Source organism: Lingula anatina, chromosome 7 (genome assembly GCF_051362555.1).
Source record: "Lingula anatina isolate TDL-2025a chromosome 7, LinAna3.0, whole genome shotgun sequence".
Lineage (NCBI taxonomy): Eukaryota > Metazoa > Brachiopoda > Lingulata > Lingulida > Lingulidae > Lingula > Lingula anatina.
The window spans coordinates 8,522,823-8,542,995 of NC_141773.1; the positions used below are offsets into that span (position 1 = coordinate 8,522,823).

Genomic DNA, 20,173 nt, shown 5'->3' on the forward strand with positions numbered 1-20,173 from the left:
ATAAAAGTCGTAAAATAGTGATGACTGGTGAAGTAGGTCAATTGCCTGTATAATTCTCCCATACGATTATTGATTTTTTCTAACGTGGAACATTTTGGGGGGAGAATGAAGAGAGAGAGGGGTTAAATTACCAAAAATAATTGGCATGCCTAGAATAGCTGGAAGCAGAATATACTGCAAAATCAAGAAAAGTTAAAAAAAAAGTCCATTCATTCAATTTCAGCGAGTACAAGTTTACAGATATTATGAGATCTTTGTATTTAATCTGCCTCTCCCTAAAATGGCGCTGACCGCGTTAACTCTTCCGCTCCCGGGAAACGCAGAGACTCCAGCGCCAAGTGGCAGCATGAGACCCGACAACGATACGTGGACATAGTAGCTAGGGTGGGTTGGGAGGGGGTTACCCCCCCTCCCCCCCCACACACATTTTCCAACCACGTCAGTATTCAGCGGAGAGAGTATGGTGGACTAACATTATATACTTTCCCTCAGCTCGAGGAAGACAGCACCAGGGGCACTCAGGTAAACTGATTAGAGATGTGGTCAGCAGTGAACTCGATGCAGTGGTCAGTGTCACTGTCAGTGGGTTATATTGATATTATTATTTTATAGACTTATTTGGTATCAATGCTATGTTTATATATAATAAGTGTCTTTCTGTGTTCAGGCATGGAATTTCTGTCAACAGATTTCTGTTATGTCTAAAAGTTCGCTCTGGGAATCTGTGCAGATAGGATGTAAAAAGCTTTTTTCCTCGGAACCACTTTTCCATGTTTTGAAATAAACATATTCAGTTCTAGGTCGGCAGAACTGTTTACTTTTGAAATGCATTCTTTTATTTGGGTGAAAAAAAATTAACCACTACACTAATACATGTTGCTATATTCTCACATGCCTATAGACAGTGCTCAGGTAGATAGCCACAGTTTACACCTAATGACAGCATCCTGGTCTTGCAATAGAAATTATAGTTAGGAAAATTTGACATGATTATATTTTAATGTTTTGATGCAAGAATATCATTTTCGTTGCTTCAGTTATCCTACACATGTTCACATTGTACTTTGTTGAAAAGAAAAATTTACTTTCATTTCTTTGTACAGAGGACTTAAATTTGACCTTGTTTGGTTTATATTTATTGATATATCAACCAGAAATTTGTAAATGTTATATGATGTTATTTGCTTTTTAGAAATGATATACTTGTTTAGGTAAACTTTTTGAAAAAAATTCAACTGCTTAATTTTCAGGAAGTTCACTCTAGATGGCAGCATTGATGTTTGTGACAAAATGATAGATGCAGATGTGTTGAATCCATCATTTGCTCTTCAAAAAGAGGTAAGTGCATGCTCTTAGAGTAATCTAAAAATAGTCTTATTTTTAGTAAATTGTTATAGATTCTATAAAAGGTGCTGAAATGTCAAACTTATTATATCATTTAAAATGCTTATTACAGCATATAAAGTCTTGTACACTGTAGGCATTTGAAAATGACCCAAAGTCATAATTTTTAAGTCTATATATATATATCCTGTAAACATCTATCACCATTTAAGGGTTCAAGGATATTAAAAATACGTCTAAAACTCGATTTTTAGTTTTTTATACGTTAGAAATAATCAATATTGTATCTAATACTCAATTAAGTTATATTTTTGCAACACGGACTAAGTGTTGGACGAGTTTTTACACCTGTCCGTGGCAGCCTTTAGGCACTTCCGGCCTTCCTTGTTTAGCAAGTTTGAATTAAGAAGATTTGCATATAAGAGAAAAATGAGTTTATTTTTCCATTTTGGATCATATGAAAATTTTGAAATAAATTTTAGAAATAAATTTGTTCATTTACCTTTAATTTGATGTGTTATTTTTCATTTCAGAGTGAAATTTTACTGCCTGGGGCCAGTTTAACATGACCTCCCCTCTGCTGCATTTTAGTGCTTATTTTGGCTGACTGGCGGCAGCACCTTACGGGTCATGTCATGTCACTGGCAAGCTATGCCATTAATGCACCCTGATTTTTTAATATTATTTAGGCCTTGAGTAGAAGTATTTAAACCTGAAGTGTTGTGTTTGTTGATGCATGGGAAATATTTTTAAGAGAATTAAACGTTACAATGGAAGTGAATGGGATTTTTAATAGACGTTTGTAACCTACATGTAGTTCTCAGATTTGCAGATAAAATCGATCAGTCACTAAAATACAAGTAGGACTTTTCCACTAAACTCGTTCTAAAGGTGCATGTAGTATATAAATGGTTAATCAGACTTCGTATTTCGGATTAATGGCCTAATTGCACCAATAAGGGGCTTTGACCAACTTACTTGATAAAGTATGTGTTCCCATCATGCTAAAGTGACTCTTTTAAGCCCCCTTTACACTGGACGGCGTCCCTTCTGCGTCCAGCAGTTCGGCCCCATTTGAGAGTTAAAGAATTATAATACTTTACGTGCCGACAACTGGCCGATCATTGAGCATTCATTCTGATACCAAATCAATGCTCGTGCCTCCTTATTAAGACCACAGCGATGCCAAATTTCATGGTCACAGAAAGGACGCCGTCCAGTGTAAAGGGGGTATTAAGGACTATTGAATGCATGATATTTTCTCTAGCTAAATTTACCTAGATCATATTGCGTTTTATTTTCAGGAGAAATGCTGGTTTCGATAATTTTTAAAATAAATATTAAAACAATTAAGACATTATCATAGTTCACATTACAGCATATTGTGCTTATTTATGACCATCATTATTTTCTTCAAATGCGGATAATTGGATTGGATGTAAAATCTGTTTTGGGTGACATCTAAATATAAATGAAGTATTTGTTTCACTTTCGCTGGGATTACTTGAAATACTGGTGCTTCAATTTTAGTAAAGCCATTGAAAAAAAAAAGAAAGCAAAGCTGTTACTTATCCACTTTGCATTAACGTTAAGTGCTTTGCCACTGTGTAACAACCAGTCTCTTTCATCGCGCTGTTAGTATTTCAAAGTATTTCAACTATTGCACAATATGGAAAATCGGTTTCACATCAAAGTGTCATCAAAATCAACCTGCCCCAAACGCATCTTTCGGTGCACTAATGTCTCCCCAGGGTATTTGCTTGAATGTGTCCATATTCTCTGACAGTGAAATAGCACTAATGCGGCGTACAGATCGTCCGCTTCTTCGGCCGTTATCGTACTTCTTTGGTGTTTTTGGCTCCGGCGAAGGCGACGCGCCTGTAAAAGGGATAATATTAAGGTTTTTATTGCAAGAATGGAATGGTTAAAACATTTTAAAGGTGTTGATTTTCGTGGTTTGTAATTATGGATGGTATTCTCACTAGTACTTACAACCCCTCTTTATTTCGCTCAAGAACGCACACATACACACTTTAACCAATGCACACCTCGACCAATAAATACACATACTTAAAGTTTCTTTTTCCTTAATAGTTGGAAATGCAGCACTCCTGCCCTGACTGGCTCCACTCCATCGACGTTCCTGCACCGGCGACCCTTGGATTGGTTCCATGACTTCCCTTCGGTGAGGGAGGACTGGGCTCGCCCCGTGGTTGCCGTCGTGGTCCTGAGGAGGCATTATCACGGGCACCATGCTAAAACTGTTTCTCGGCGTATAGGACCTGAGGACAGGCGTCGGGGATACCAAATAATGCTGCAAGGAAAGGGGGAAAGTACTGTCATTACAAAAACGATTTAACTGTGCAAATAAAATGTATATGATGAAAATATTTCAAGTGTCTTTATAACTTCGGACTAAACTGATTATTCCGAGACAATTATTTTTAAGGCTCTCATATTATACGTATGTACAATAGAGTGGAGTGTACATGTATCACCGATCATCGTGTCCGTGGATCACAAATATCCATTTAACTTACGTTTTACCACGTACACACTAATTAAACATATCATAATTGTCATACTTTTTGATTTGGTGCGTCGTCGGGCTTCGGTGACCAAACTTGCGTCCCTCTGCGAGATCCATAATAGGGCGTCCCGTCAGCGGCTCCGCTGCGGAGTGCCTCTCTCTTAAATATACTATCTGCTTTCTGGTTGTAGTGCGGATTCATCATGGACGGACGCCTCTTGTCAGCTTCCACACCCCCATACGGACTTCTGGCTGGTCTGAAAGAAATATAAGACAGCAGACTGGGGTTAGAATCTATGGAGTCGACGGCCTGCTAGACCATGGACGTATATATCAAACTGATAACATTAACACTGTGGGTAACACAGATAATGCCATAAAACGATGACAAATTCACTGTGGCGGTGTATATGTAAGGCACAGGGACAGAAACTATGTTCGATTTTGTCTCATTAATCTTTTTTGTGGAAAGGCTTGGGTGGCGATGGGGGTAAGGAGGAAGGGGTATGTCATATGCTAAAAGGGTGAAGAGGGCCATGATCCACTGGGCTAACCCCCCCTCCCATGGAAATACCATTGCTATAGAAACGTATTTATCAAATATAAGTAGGGAAATGGAACTTACCACTGTTGGACTAAACCAAGGATACGCTTTTCATGCCAAAAATATCAATAGGGTAATACTTTGCTCCAATGAGTTTAGAAACAAGCAAAGGGAGTATTATAAAGGGAGCATCTTACACGTATTATTACAGGCTCAACTTCAAAACCTACATTTAAACGAAATGGTTTATTCCTTGGAAACCTTTCGACTACTTACAAAGCTGGATTGCGTGCACTTGACCACGCGCAGCAGCTCCAGATCACACCAATGATAACGAGCGTTACAAAGAGACCACATCCGGCGACGATGGCAGCGATCTCCCAGAGTTTTAAGCCCCTCCCCAGGCCCCAGTCGACCTTGACAGTTTTCTGTTCAGTGGACGCCTGTCGTCGGGGGCGTAACAGTAGTGTACCTGGCATTCTTCTTTGGTTCATCAATAAATAATTTGGCTGATGATTCGGCCGCAAGATTATTTGTGTAGTTGTGTAGTTAACGGCGCCTGCTTTTTTGTTTGAAAACGCTCGTTTCGCACCTACTGCTCTTTGTTGAAGCATTTTCCTCACATGAAATGGATGTGTAGTCCAGTTTTTTTCCTGCGTGTATCTTTCTTTATCAACTGTTCGTTTATAATCCACGTTCTGAAGAGATATGTTTGATTTGGCATGTGTCTCTCTCGATACAGTGTCGGTTGCTGGACTAGACAGAGTAATAAAGTACCATATATTTTGTCGTTTCTTCTGCATTAATTTATCTTTTTTGTGAAGTTGAGTTAAGTCAGTGGGTCGGTATCTTGAAAACGCCTTGCCACCTGTGCGCATGCGCATCATTAATAGGTGTTTCCGTAGGTCACGCACATAAGGTAGTTTAACCGAAATCCGTAAATTTACCTCTTTATCGTACCGGTTGTCAAGTTTACCCGAAAACAGTCCAAATTTAACTCGTTGCTGCAAAACAAAAGCATTTTGTAGTATGTAGACATATTAAATGTGCAGGAAATATTGGCTGGTAAAAAAACGCACGGAACTTAAAATTTTAATATCATGAAAATTATGCATTACCATGTATGATTTAATAAAATTTCAACTCCAGCAGATTAGACTTGGACTCAGTAGCCTTTGTAACGTTCATACGGCAATCAAGTAGGTTATGCTAGAAATATGGATATCGGTGATTCACATATACATCGCAATATCCGAGAAAAGGTATTTTATCCGTATATCATCTGCGGATACAGTGAGAGGGCACAGTGAACCACGTTTCCCTCTCCTAAGCCTCGGCTTCTCTATATCCTGTAATAACTTACAGTAACACGATCAAAACGAGACAAATTAAAGCAATTTTTCATTCCTGTAAACTATCAAACAGTTAGTTTTCCTGTCTGTCATTTCCCCTTGCGCCCCCTCCCCCTCCGCCTCCCCCTCCGTCCAAGCAAAATCCTGGGTCCGTCAATTAATGTTTAATCTGTTCTCTCTATTTCTGTTGTAATAAATGTTCTTATCTCTGTCGTTGTAACATAGGTTCTCATTTCGCCTAAACTGACACCTTGCACACTATACTGATCATTTATTTTTTTCTGATATATATATTTATGTCTGAAAAACAGACATCGCCATATGGAAAACCAGCACCATTTGTATGTTAAAAGTAATTAACAAAAACTAGAAAAATATCCCTTAGTTTGAAAATAAAGAAATACATTTACTTACCGTTTTAACGCTCGCGTTGTTAATATCATTTAATGAGAGTATTACTCCTTCGGCGGTTGAGTTTCTGAAATAGGAAGTGCCCCTTTCGCCCTTGTTTTGTGACGACAAACAGTCAACCGTCAAAATCAACAAAGTGTTGCAAAATACCACTACATATTTAATCGAATTGGGAGAAAACATTGTCTTAGTTTCAAATTATCGAATGATTATCAAGAATAATTTATCCCACTTGTTAGTTGTCCTGTCGCGGCACTGCTTCCCGTTGTGTAACTAATGTAAAACTCGATATAACTCAGTTGCGCAACCAGAAAATCATTATATGTTATCCGCTCTTTCCAGTGTTAGCAGGGTAAAAACGCCAAACCACACCACAAGGCTGTAGCTGATTCTTTTGACCATGCCAAGCAAGGTACATTTGATTCATTTTCCAAATATATAAGGCCTATTATTTTGCGGGATTCGTTGTTTGTTGCAAACCGCTATTAGCGCTCATTACGGCACAGGTTGTTTAGGCGTTGCTATTAGTGTTGCACTGATAACACGTACTTGCCTCCGTCATTTCCTCAGGTGTTTTTGTGGTAGCTTGGGAAACTACGATAACTGTATATCTTGTGAGGGAATGATTAATTTTTCTAAGTGTTTTTTTTTTCTTATTTCAAGACCGAAGGCATCTTGATATGACGAAGAATTGAGAGGAACTAATCCATTAGAGCACGATTCTCTGTTTTGACATTCCTTTATAATTTTACCAACTATGAATTTTTTTCATATGAAAAATATAAAGGCTTGTCAAAAGTATGAGTTTATCAAAATTTCAGTTCAAATTGATAATAGTGTTTTATAAAAAATGCACAGTCAATGATGGACCCAATATTTATTTATTTAGTGTGTGTGTGTGCGCGTGCCTGCGTGCCTGCGTGCCTGCCTACCTGTGTTTGTATGTGTGTTTATGTGAGTGGCTAAAACATTTCTTTCCAAATATGAATCGACAAACAAGGTCAATTTAAATACTATGTAGGGCACAAAAATGAAAAATTTTGATTTTGTATGGTTTTATTCTTTTTATAGAGGGGGGGGGGGGGGGGGGGGGCAGGGGAGGGGGGCCTGTACCCCTGATGCTGAGGAAGGGTCACGTCCTCCATGTGTCCTCTGGTCTGCTATTGACAGTTTGGACACAAGTCGTGTTGCAATAGAGTCAAGGACGGTCTGACAAAGCGATTAAAGTTGAACATATAGATTGCTATGGATATAAGACGACCAAATGATCTATTAAAATGCTTAGCTCCATTACTTTTGTTTTATCTGGGACCACATCTAAGAAATTGTGATTGTTTTGACAATGATTTTCACTGTGACAAATGCAGTGACAATTGCCCATTGATGCATGTAAATGTTATTTCTCCAGGGTCAATCTTTCGTATATAGCATCAAGAATGTAATGCATTTTGATAACATGCACGCAGGACTTACTTTACACAGTCTGCGATCCAAGTCTAGCAGTCTATAGGTGTGCAAAGTACATGTATAAAATCATGGGTCCAGTATCACAAATAGCATGTGCCAGAATTAGATTGTGACTGGTTGCTTGTTGATAAAACTTTAGTCCCAACTGGATGGAATCTTAACAATCAGACCAGATAAGATTAGGCGTTCCTTGATATTAATCGAGATTGTCTTGGGTGGTGGCAAAAACGCAGTCCTGCATGTTAACGAGTGCTGGTTAATGATGAAACGAACTTTCTGCTTGTGTATTTCGATGTGCACTATATCTACCAATCTGCGTATATTAAGACTCTTAATAACATCTGTATGTGACAAGTATGAAGATGTCCATTCTTGAGATCATTCTGACATAGAGAGGAGAAGCAATTTATCAACATTACTTAAGGATACTGTAAGGGTTTCTTATCATCCAGATACCGAAAATGAGCTTTTCCTGCATCTAATTATTCAATAATGCATCTATCTAATCGGTATGGGGGCGTAACTTCATCCCTGAGTTGATCACAAGTCTACGGGCTTTTAGTTCAAATACTTTTGTTTTGGGACTATGAGCCCCTAATTACATATTTTCATTAAACAATTGTAGCATGAAAACCAAACATTAAACAATTTATGTTATCCAAAATAATATATGTAAGGCAGTAAACGTTTACAGTATCCTTAAGGGGATAATATGTTTAATAGGCCTACATTTGGCAAAAAAAGCTTTTTCATTCCCGTTTTTTATGTGAAATACTAATCTAAATATTATCGCATAAATATAAATACCTCAAAGAGCACAAACTACCTTTTGTTGCTATTTCAACCCCACCCCACCCCCACATTTGCTTCTGCACGTAGGGTGGCCATCCCCTCTACCAGGGTGCAAGATATTATAGGGAAAATTACCAAAAACCAGAGATAGTAAAATAACCGTCTATTTATCTAAATACATGTCTGTGAATATTTTGTGCAAAATCAATCTGTGCCATGGCCCTGGTAGAGGGAAGGGGAGGGCGGCCGTTTCGCTGCTTTGTAAATAGGTGCGAGATAGAGATCGGTACCCAACGTAGCTCTGTAAGTATAATTATATAATATATATCCCGCACGAAAATGCAGTAGTATCGAAGTAGCGAAGAAGCATTAACGCAGTAGAGGTGTGGAGCATATTTGCAGTAGAAATGCAGTATACCCTACTGCAATTCTACTTCAAAAATTGCATAGGTTTGTACAGAGGAGGAGCATAAATGCAGTAGATTAGCAGCATGATAGAAGCATGTTTCAAATATGCTAATTAGCTCCCACATCGAAGCAGATTTGAAGCATGTTTGCAGTATGATTGCAGTAGTCTACTGCGCTGGAGTATCTACTTCGTTTTATTTTCATGATAATAATTTACTTGCTTAAAGCAAGTAAATTATTATCATGAAAATTGTCATGGTTGACGACTAAGTTTTGAACTTTAATCTAAAATCCCGCGCCAGCATTTAGTTTCAATTTTTGTTTAGAAGATATATATGTCCTTAATTACGCTGTTTTCTTAAACAAAGGCATCATTTCGTCTCTTTACTGATAAAATAAGACCTTAACCTTTCAAGAACATTTCTTGACACTCGAAAGTAGTGCACATGATTGGGATTAAATAGGAGTTACAACGGTATTGTACCCTGTTCAGGTAAGTGGGATCTGCTTAAAATCGGACAGCTTCCGGTCCCCCTCCCTTCCCCCCCCCCCCCAAAAAAAAAAAAAAATGCTGTTACGTCATCTGCTCAAATTCACTCATATTTGATACACAGCATTGACTCATAAGATGATGATATTTATTTTCGGCACTATCTGTGGAAAAATCCTAGCGTATCGATCCCCTTTAAATGTTTTCTAATCAAATTTCTTGTTCTTGTTTTATTCATCACACGTAATTTATTGTTAAACTTCCATGTATCGACATACTATATCAGTGTTTCATACACGAGCTCGCGAAAACTTGTACTTGAACAGTCACTCCACCGTGTGCACACTCACATGCACAAGGACACGAAAACAGTCTTTCTTTCTTTTTCTCTTTCTTTCTCTCTCTTGCATGTGTCTCACAGTGTTTAGGTGTGTATGTGTGTGTGCGCGCGGCTGTGCCATTGGTCAAAAAATGGAAAACGTTCTTTATGTGCAATATGGACAATATATGTCACTTTGAACTTTGAGTTGTGTTCACCTGCCCTGTGAAATTATAATAATAAGTGGTTGTGCTTGGATTGCGTTTAGTGTGACACTGCACACCCGCCACAATTTATTATCAAAATAGTGAATTACGCTGTAACTGACACAATGCGGAAAAATCTTTAAAATCTTGCATTGATCCTGTCATATTGCAGTTGTTTTCTCTGTTTGGTTTTCGTGCTACAAATAACTTTGGAAATCGTATAAATTGAAAAGAACACCAAATATTATATGTTACTTGCCCTGAAATGCTGGGGAAATTCATTTATTCTAGCTATTTTTATCCTTGAAATTAAACCGAAAGGTTAACTGGCATCGAAAAGTTGTTAAATCTAGGATAACTGTGAGACGCAGAGAGCACTCAAAATTTTCATAGATGAACATGTCCCCAAACAACGAGGAAGCATTATCAGCAGCAGCATATCAACTTATCTCCTCCTTATACCAGTAGTGCGAGCATTGAGTGTTTGTATGTGATACAGCATAGCCTTGCTGTTAGGACATCAATTCTTATCATGACAGTGGATACCTGTAGTGTCAATAGATTGGAGCGTATGGAAAATGTTTTAACTGACTCAAGGTGTATTTTAGGAATGTTGCTCCCCAATCAAAGCATGTAACATGCAGTTTGTTTTGTTAAATTCAACATAGACAACTGTCCAAAATACAAAACTAGTTTTGTAAATGTCCTTGTAATTAAAAAAAACTGCGCTACAAAAATACATATTAAGGTAGACAAAAAAGGTTAATACAAAAACTTTCAGGTGGTGTCCCTTTTTGGTGCTGCCACCCATCAAGGCAAGTTGTCAGATACGGGAGCTGCTACTGTTTGTTTTACAAACAAACAAACAAAAAGTACATGGGCAAAGAACCTCTCTCATCATGGTTCAAAGGCTGCTCCTCCTAGTTGAATAAGTCATTCTTTGTGCAAGACACTGAAAACTGCCTTTTTAAAAAAGGACGGAGGGACTGACGGCTATTACTAAAAGTAATCAGATTTTTCCCGATTAGTAAAAATCGTTATATGCGGTGGAGAAGGTATTTTATGCGGTATGCACATGTACATAGTTTCTTGCTCATGAGAAAAGCAAAACTTTGAAACTGCGATCCATTTCAAATTTTGATCAAAAACAAACTTTGATTCCAGCTTTAATCAACATACTTTATTTAAGCTGGACTTTCCAAGTTACGAAGATTCGCCCGACTGCTTTACGCAAAGTTGTGTTTGCATCCTATCTCTACTGTATCACAAATGAGTCCAAATAATTCACTGTCGCTGAATTAAACTGAATGGCAGACAAGCTTGACAAAACGTGTAATAGTATACTAACAAAACTGAGCATAGATCACAATACAGTTTCACAATCAAATTGTTTGGTTACATCTAGCGATCTAACTTCATAAAATCTCATATAACGCATGACATATCATTCAATCTGTTTGATTAAAGACGCGCGTAACCTCACAGAAGAGAGATCAAATCGTAGTCCAGTGGTATATATGGCCGGGGACTTAAGTGGCATTTTTACACTTGAGGAAAGATAACAGACGGGTGGAACCTGTACCTGTCACTTTATAAATACTCGCAAGCCCCTTGATTCTGATACGTGTAACGCCATGTCATTGTGGACAAGTTGACCAATTACCCAGTAGAATAACCGCGCCATGACGACTGGATTTGCTGTAATCTGGCTGTTTTTGTTTTACGGAAAGTTATGCAATACTGATTCAGGTATTGCGTATTTCTTTTCTATCGTGATACTTGGACCTTGGACGTAAAAACGTGACATAAGAGAAATGAGAATTACACATTTATGATGAGTATTTAATTTAACGTATAATACGTTATTTGATTTGCATGTTGTCAAATACATTCGTAATACTTATAGATGTAGTATTTGTAACACAAGTAGGCCCTACTATTATTTGAAGATGGCATTTAACACACACATTTAAAATTCATTGTTTTTTTTTAAGAAATATTACACTGTATCTATAAAAACAATACGACTTAAACCAATACTTGTCGTAATATAATAAGCACATCTTTATTACAGACATTGTTACAGGGAACACGCATTGGAGAACAAAGGTATTCGTCATACAGCAGTGCTTCATGATCGTGTTATTTGAATCGATCCATTGGTTGACACTACTTCTGATTTTCTTACGCTAATCATTATTATACATATGAATTTAGATAATGAACCTGCCGTCATTTATTTCTGTTTTTTTACCATGTTATTTGTTTATACATACTGTACAATATTCCACTGTATTGTATTGTACTGTATTGAAATACATCGTCTACATGTGTAAGGAGATTTACAAATTATGTTTTTATTTATTTTTTATGTCCAATGCTATTTACTTATTCTATTGAATTGAATTTTTAGTGTTGTGCTGTGTTGTATACTGTACGTAGAGTAAATTGTGTCTATTGTAATTATATTTTTGATACCAAAAGTTAGACGCCTGCACACGCCGTATTGTTATTCAGAGATCCGCGTCAGTACCTGTTGCGCTGAACTTCTTCAAATGGCCGAAAACGTTCTACCACAAACCTGTCTATAGTATCCCAGTGGATGATCAGGTAGAGGAGCTGACGCTGGAGATAGACGCCCCAAGCGGAAATCCATTATTTGCTTTCAAGAGACCAGATTGTGAGCTATTCTGTTTACTGTTTATTGGGACTAGAAAAAAAATTAAAAACATGCATGACTTATGGGTTCAAATGGCAAATACCGCTGACATTAATAAAATATGAAAAAAAAGTGATGGAATACTGCAATGATACTTAAGTTTATTTGGTTGAATGAAACTTGGCCCTCTACACACTGGATAATACAATGATAATTTTCTTTTAAACTTTCTGAGCCTATTGCTCGCCAAAAGTTGTTTTAATGGTTTCACTTGCTTGTTAACAAGGTTCCAAGGCTACTAATATCGGCATATTGGCACTAGGCATCGCAGGTGCTCGTGGTCACAATTAAGTAAAGCAATTTAATTCAAACAAGTCCAAGACGTATTTTAAATATTGTTGTACCTCGTTATTTCTGCCAACATTTAAACCTACGCCTCTTAAAACTTGCGAACTCAAATTGTTATGAAAAGAAATCACCATGGGCATGCCGCCAAAAAAACAAGTTTCATATCAATTTCTTCGTAATCCCTAAACAGACATTTAACTAGTTTTTTTAACAAAACTAATCCGCTTTTGTCCCATCACATCGTTTTAGCTCAATCTCGATTTTAAGAATCAAATTATTCTTACCAAAATAACTCCAAATTCTAACAAAACAATAGATTGAGAAATAGTAACACAGATAATTAGATAGTCAAACAAATCTTTCAGACCGCCGTGAAACCTTCACCGGTCCAGGAAAATCACAGTTCAAGAAAGGTAACTGGAAAGTGTACAGTACCCAGGTAAGTGGTTTAATGATCAATGCCATTAACTTTTTAATGTGCTGTGATGTCGAGCAAATTGAGTCAATTTTTTAAGTGTCCTAGTGCCCAAAACACTTGACCCGCCAGCACTATGTGTGACTGTCTCTGTTCATAAACTCTTTACATCACACCTTTGATCAATACAGCACTGTAACTTCAGACTGTCCTCCCCGGCTCCTGGTCTCTGCAGCGGTATAGACCTGAAGATTGGCTGGTCCGGGTACTGGGGAAGAGCGTCGTCACCATCACCACGAAGTTTGTACGGGTAGATCCGATGACAGGGATTGAATATAGCGTTGGTGGAAACCCCATTCAAGGTAGCACTGGCTATTCTTTGCAACGCAAGATTATAGCTTTAATTTATAATAGTGTACAGGTCTTCTTAAAACGTGAAAGTTTTATGGTATTATGATGGCATTCGTTTACATGTAGGTGTTGTAAAGCAATATTTCACTCGTAAAATATATCTATTTCTGAAATTGTTTCCTATTCTGAAGATACGACACGATATGATCTTTAAGAAAATATTATTTTGAAGAACTTTTTGAGTCAGACAAATGCTTGACATGTTAACAAAGAAGATGAGCAACATCGTAAAGATGCATACAAAGTCAATTTTTTGTCACAAAAACCAACCAAATGCCAGCATATAGTTTCAAGTAGTATAACTAAGAGAATTACCAAAAGGCATTGTTTAATTTTACCCTAAAATGATGTTTGAACGGATTTTTCTGCTGGTATTCTAAGCTGTATGTCAATGGGGCAGGAAAGTAGGTCACGAAAGTAGGTTAAATTTACAACCAAAAATTTAAAGGAAGGAGCATTCTAAAGGTCTTTTATGGTTGATCGAGTGATCTATTCAGTTTATCCCTTGGCATGTCGAATTTATTTGAGTCATATAGGAATCTAGTAGAAGTGGTTTACATGTGTTACTGGGAATCCATGCTCCACCTATGCTCGGTTCGTATGTACCTTTAATTTTCTTTTTACAGAAGAAAACACCACCGTAGAAATAATGGTGGCGGGGATCAGTCTTGTCAAGTCCGTGGATTCATTTACAGTACTTAATGAGAATGCTGACGTCGTTACTAGCATGAGTATTAATCCGGTTGCAGGGACAACCAATATCTTCAGAACCCAGTTTGTACCCCCTGCTGGGGTAAGTTGACATACATTCACGTCCTTAAATATGTCACTTCATATTTTGGATTTCTCCACAAAAGGAATCAAGATTGTAAAAAGATCTATTGTTCAGAGCTCAGGGCCATCCAAAGCAGCATTATTTATTTATTTATTTTAAAAATACATTTTATAGCCAACAAGGCCCAGGAAAGGCATTGTTGACGGAATCATATAGCTGTTATCGGTAGTAGATTAACAGTGTACTGCAGTGCTTACAGTATCTCATACGGAGATGTTGACAACAAAATAATGGTGCCCCTTTTAATGATCTATTAATGTACATATACGCATCGAGTAGCACGTTAAACATTTATTAGAACGAAATGTAGTCGGACCCAGCACCAACTGAAAAAGAAACGCACGAAAAAGCACACACATTCACACACACACACATACACACACTGGCTTTTGTCGTCCTACGCTCAGAAATACTGTCGGGTACTTATACACATCTCTGCTGTTAATAAATTGTATTTGTTACAGGTGTTTGTCATGTCTATATCAGGAGAAGACAGATCTGGTAATCCTTTGATGCGAGTGACCCCGATCTTTACTCGAGCGACAACGATAAGACTCCACATACAAAATCCTCCACGTAAGTCGGTAACTTTCACCCTGGCTCATAGAAATCAAAATTTTCAATTCTGGATTGCACATGTAGAGATTAAGTGTGCCTTGACCAACTTCTAGATAAGTTTCGTCTCTCTACAATATATTGCTTCTGTGTATATCTTATTAATTTTATACATTTATTTATCTATTTAAGTTTTGTAGTCCTATTGTTTCATTAATATTTTTGTATTTATGCCATATTTGTTTGTGTTTTGTTTGTGAACTTATATTTGTGTTAATTTATTGTGGAAAACTGTAAATAGTAAGTAAATAGGAAAGACAAGTACTGCCCGTTAGATGCTCTGCAACTACCGTTGTTGTTAATATATATATATATTAGCGCTTTTTTTCAAACCTTTTCTTCTAATTGTGCTATACATTACAGGGCGTATGGCAGCATCGTCCACTCTTACTTTACATTATGATATCACCAATCTTAACAAGACAAACAAGTTTATAGTGAACGTCACAGTAGCCAGTAATGAAAGTGCGATTGCGAACTGGAGCACAACCATTCACATCTCAGCTGCCGCAATCAAGACGTCTTCGTTCCCACTCACAGCTGTCGCGACACCTGGCGTACAGATGTAAGTATACAGCTATTTTGTATACGCTGTCATGTACCAGGCCCCGCCGGTTTCACAAAAAAAAAAAAAAAAAAAAAAAAAAAAAAAGGTTTCCTGTTTTAGTTGAATGGGATTTCCATGATAAAGCTGTAACACTGTTCCTGATAGGGTTTGGTGTGTGCATGTGACCATTTAAGGTTGGTAACCAAGGTCTTAGTAAGGGAAGCTGGCTTAATTTTTTTTTTTTTTGAAACAGGGGCCAGGTATGTGAATATCCGAACAGTTGATATTTAGATGATGTGTATGTTATTTTGTTTGAAAGATTTGTTTACAGCAATAATAAAAGAAAAACGTATAATATTTGTTTGTCTTTGTCGCGTAACAAAATATCTGCCCTTGATACAAAAACAGTTAGTTGATTCAATTTTCTCTTGAATATTACAACTTTTGTGCCTCCAACTAACTCAGAAAGAAAAGTCGATTTTTCACTGAGAAGCACAACGGATGTTACAGGCACCAGCGTAACGTATGGGATATCAGGGCATATGTGTACTAAAAGTAGCCTGTGCAGACATAACTTAGCATGTCCATTTATTATTTCATTATTATTTTAAGGTCTGTGACGATTATTGTCAGCGAAAAGGGACTTCCTGGTAACAGACAATACGAAGAATTTTTCTTGGAGGTTGAGAAAATGGTAAGTAAAATCCATAAAAGAAGTTACTCCAGAAAACGAAAAAATAAATAAATCGTTTGAAAATTAGAGTAAATGAATTAAGGGATAAAAAATAGAATGGTTGGTAAAATTTATCCCAGAAAAAGCAATATCAGAAAATGAAAATTAATTGAACAACCAAAGTTAATAATACACGACCGTGGATTCATAGTGGTAGCTTAAATGCTGTGAAATGTTATTATAATATTGTTGTTTCGAAAGTGATAAGTAAGAGATATGAAATATGAAGTTGTTGAATAAAAAAAACATCTCAGGTACATGTACATGAACAGCTGTTAGGTACATGCATTATTTATTTATTTATTTTTCTATTTTGCCAAAATCAAAATACCATAGTGCAAAGCAAAGAGTTCATCCATCTTTTGTTATCCCCCCCCCCCCCATACACAGAAAGCTACTGCATTTACACTGTACTGAATATCCTTGGGTATTCTATTTCGTGTCTTTTACTCTAGAAAACTGAAACAAATTCAGGGGATACAAGTACAGCAATTTACAGATCCAAAACTACTGCTGTTACAAATGCACCGGGGACTTCAGTTGTCACGTTGGCATTCAGTTGGTATACAGATGGCTTGGCAATTGCTGCAAAAATGACGCATCTAACTGGAAAAACAAGGACGACTGAGAAAATCTCTACTACAGAAATAGCGGTGACGTCAAGCACTGATCAGACTTTCACTTTATTGACGTCTGACTCGACGCCGCCTGGCCAAACATTGCGGCATAACGTAGGAGCCGTCAAGTCGATATTAGAAAGTATTGCCGAGTCTACCGGTTTAATTACAGCGGTTGTCTTAGGTGGGATATTAGCTGTCACTGCTATCGCAGCCTCTACCTTCGTGGTTGTGAAAAAGATTCAGAAACCTGCCCCAGGAACACCGCGTGCCATCAAAGTTTCACCTGCGCCTTGTGCAAAGACAGCAACCGAACTGAATACATTTCAGTCGGAAGCATCGGCCTTGCATCTTATTTAACCTTTATTGTCTTATATAATTAATTTTTTTTGCGATTCTGATATGTGTCATACACCCTGGTGTCATAAAACTAACATCGCGATTGTGACGAGTTTCTGAGTATAAAGCAGTAAAAAATAACGTAACAGGTTCTTGTTTTATTTGCACATGCTTTATTATCAACCAAATCAGTGCACATTTAAGTGTCAAATCTGGCATGAAAGATCAATCAGATACAAAATCACACTATAGATACAAACATACACTGTAAGATCTCTTTCAGTTTAAATTACTATCAGCAATGCTACCCAGACTATATTCTTGCCAAAAATTGTAACATTATATGTGTAATCTCCAAATCCTATGTAGCCATTTAATTGGACATATCCCTTGGTACTACCCAGGGGCGGATCTAGGATTATTTGAAGGGGGTACGTAGTTGCGAAGCCGACTCTCCCCCCCTCCCCCCAACACACACATGGCGTGGAGTTCGGGGCCTGCCGAAGGGCCCCGAAATTTTTTGGTATTTTAGAGGGCAAACGGTGTCATTTGGTACGGTATAGAACTATGTTTCAGCTAGACAAACTTCTAATTTCAAGAGAGGACCAGAAATCGAAGGGGGGGGGGGGGTCAGGACCCCGCTGACCCCCTCTAAATCTGCCACTGCTACCTAAGGTATTTTTTCATAGCAGTTCAATACAGGCAGGTTTAAAAGCAAGGTCTTCAACTGGTGGAACTATAGCAGTCAAGAAAAATAATGGGTTGCTACGATCATCAAACATGATAATTTTTAACTTCTACATTCTGTTATCAAAATAAATTATCTTTAGAGTCTACATTCTGTCATCGGTATTGGTAGCCAGCTGTAGGCCGTTCTCACAACACGGTAATCACTTCTCATCTGACTGACTATCTGCTTACGAAGTTTGGTTCTAAAATAGATTAAAAAATAATTAGATAAATACGTACAATGTTGATGACAACAAGTAAAATGAACACGAACCAGAAAGAGAGACAAACAGACAGATAGATAGATATTCCCCGGATAAAGTCGATAAATGGATGAATGGATAAAGGCTGAATGTCAAACAATTGATAGGTTTATAAATATATAGATACATAAAGGAGAACGGAGACTTGTGTGTTTCCTTATTTCTTTTAAATATGGTTATATAAAATTTAATTAATAATACAAATAACTACATTTTCTGATGCCAGACAGTTCATTGCCCTTGTAAATTACATGTAGCGTTAAACGCAGTCTCAAATTTCTGTTTTAGTTTAGAATTTCGTACATTTCAGGAATGTTCCACAATGAAATATTCACTTTGTCAGCCTTGTCTCATACAGTACAAACCGTCCTTTTGTTTGAATATACAGTTTGTCTTTTTCATTTCCATTAATAAACGCTGCAAGCCCGAACGTGTTTTGGTTTATTTTTATGATTAAGAGTGAAATTGTCCACCTTGCCACGTGGTGTTAGAGATCCTAAGCAGCATTTACATGTAAGTGCAAGTATTGCTCTTTTGCCTATTTGACAAGATAAACTCTACTGACCTTCGATTTTGGAACCACGTCTTGACCTGTGTCTCCGAGAGGTGAAGGTCATGAGATAGTTCCTGGCGCTTTGAGATGCTGACATACTTCTCTAACTGAAACGATACATTTGAAGGGAAGTCATCCTAGAAAACCCAAAGTCTTGCGAAATGGTCTACGTAAGTCAATTAAGATTAGGCCTATGCTTGATTTGGAAGAGAGTGGGGTCAGACTTAATGGCAACCTAGCGTGTGTGATGCGGCAAAGAATAAAGCTGATAAAATGTATCCACTGATATCGTTCTGTTTTTTCCCCTTTTAAGAGACCTAAAAAGTTGGATCACAGTCAGTTGCAAAACAATAAGTATTCACAATGTTTTGCGTTATTATTTTTTATTAATTTCATATAAATATAGTTCGGTCGATTATCTCTGAATGCCTATAATGAAACGTCTTAAGGATATTGTCACCCTCACCCGCCCAAAACTCCTTATTTACGGTCTTACACTTATATTTTGGGGTAATAAACAAATCTTCGGTGTTTGGTGACTAAATTAATTAACATTTACACATATGCCACACATGTCATCTTACAGGTGATGTCATAATTGCGATTTTAGGGTAAAAACTGAAAAATCGGTTTCTCAAATTTCTCTTTTACCTGAGAACCCACGGTTACCGTTTCAAGGCCCATTTAATGACACCATTTAATACTCCAAAACCCTGCCAGCAATTTTTTAAAGTCTTAGTTCAGATTTTATCGTTGATAAAGCAAAATAAAGCCTTTGTTTAATGAAAATCTGTAATTAGGGGCTCATAACTCCATAACAAAAATATTTAAACCAAAATGACGGCACGAGATAGTAGCCAATACATTCCCGGTCAACTCTGCCAATTTTCGTGACAAACTCTTGTTCAGGGATGAAGTTACGCCCCATACCGATTACTAACTCACCTCAAAATAGAAAAGTGTTAAACTGACTATTAAATCTTTGAGTTGCCTATGCTTATACATTGCAACGAAAAAATACAAACGCCAATATTTTATATTTTCGAGTTTTTTCATTGTTTAAAATCAGCACAAAGATAGGTGCATTATTGAATAATTAGATGCAGGAAAAAAAACTCATTTTCGGTATCTGGATGGTGATAAAGGGTAACAATATCCTAAACCTCGATACATATATGGCCACATACAATTAAGATAAATCGTTTCCTTAATCAACACGTTACAATATTCAATTTCGCCTCTGAAT

At 37.3% G+C, this 20,173-nt stretch overlaps 2 protein-coding genes across 4 annotated transcripts; both read left to right on the forward strand.

Annotated features, from left to right (window-relative positions):
- Nucleotides 1-322: 322 nt before the first annotated feature.
- LOC106174624 (uncharacterized) lies at nucleotides 323-5,211 on the forward strand. 3 transcript variants are annotated; one of them, XM_087018223.1, is made up of 5 exons: nucleotides 323-522; nucleotides 1,251-1,338; nucleotides 1,878-1,988; nucleotides 3,439-3,677; nucleotides 4,066-5,211. In XM_087018223.1, exons 3-5 carry the CDS (start codon nucleotides 1,975-1,977, stop codon nucleotides 4,260-4,262), a joined length of 450 nt encoding a protein of 149 aa, XP_086874349.1. In that variant the 5' UTR covers nucleotides 323-522; nucleotides 1,251-1,338; nucleotides 1,878-1,974; the 3' UTR covers nucleotides 4,263-5,211. The 3 variants fall into 3 exon arrangements, 1 of the variants encoding a protein (XP_086874349.1); XR_015335543.1 differs by having other exon boundaries at nucleotides 325-522; nucleotides 1,878-1,971; nucleotides 3,439-3,707; XR_015335542.1 differs by having other exon boundaries at nucleotides 330-522; nucleotides 1,878-2,006; nucleotides 3,439-3,707.
- Nucleotides 5,212-11,170: 5,959 nt separating this feature from the next.
- LOC147760704 (uncharacterized) lies at nucleotides 11,171-19,050 on the forward strand. Its single transcript, XM_087016550.1, has 10 exons — nucleotides 11,171-11,612; nucleotides 11,938-11,972; nucleotides 12,381-12,543; nucleotides 13,236-13,309; nucleotides 13,491-13,647; nucleotides 14,323-14,489; nucleotides 14,996-15,107; nucleotides 15,510-15,711; nucleotides 16,306-16,387; nucleotides 16,882-19,050. Exons 1-10 carry the CDS (start codon nucleotides 11,546-11,548, stop codon nucleotides 17,401-17,403), a joined length of 1,581 nt encoding a protein of 526 aa, XP_086872676.1. The 5' UTR covers nucleotides 11,171-11,545; the 3' UTR covers nucleotides 17,404-19,050.
- Nucleotides 19,051-20,173: the final 1,123 nt, after the last annotated feature.

Coding starts and splice junctions, on each gene's coding strand:
- LOC106174624 (XM_087018223.1), top strand. Junction 3,678..4,065: donor GCTGCAAGGAAAGGGGGAAA/GTACTGTCATTA, acceptor TTCTGGTTGTAG/TGCGGATTCATCATGGACGG.
- LOC147760704 (XM_087016550.1), top strand. CDS start 11,546: ATGACGACTGGATTTGCTGTAATCTGGCTGTTTTTGTTTTACGGAAAG. Junction 13,310..13,490: donor GGAAAGTGTACAGTACCCAG/GTAAGTGGTTTA, acceptor CTGTAACTTCAG/ACTGTCCTCCCCGGCTCCTG. Junction 15,108..15,509: donor CCACATACAAAATCCTCCAC/GTAAGTCGGTAA, acceptor TATACATTACAG/GGCGTATGGCAGCATCGTCC.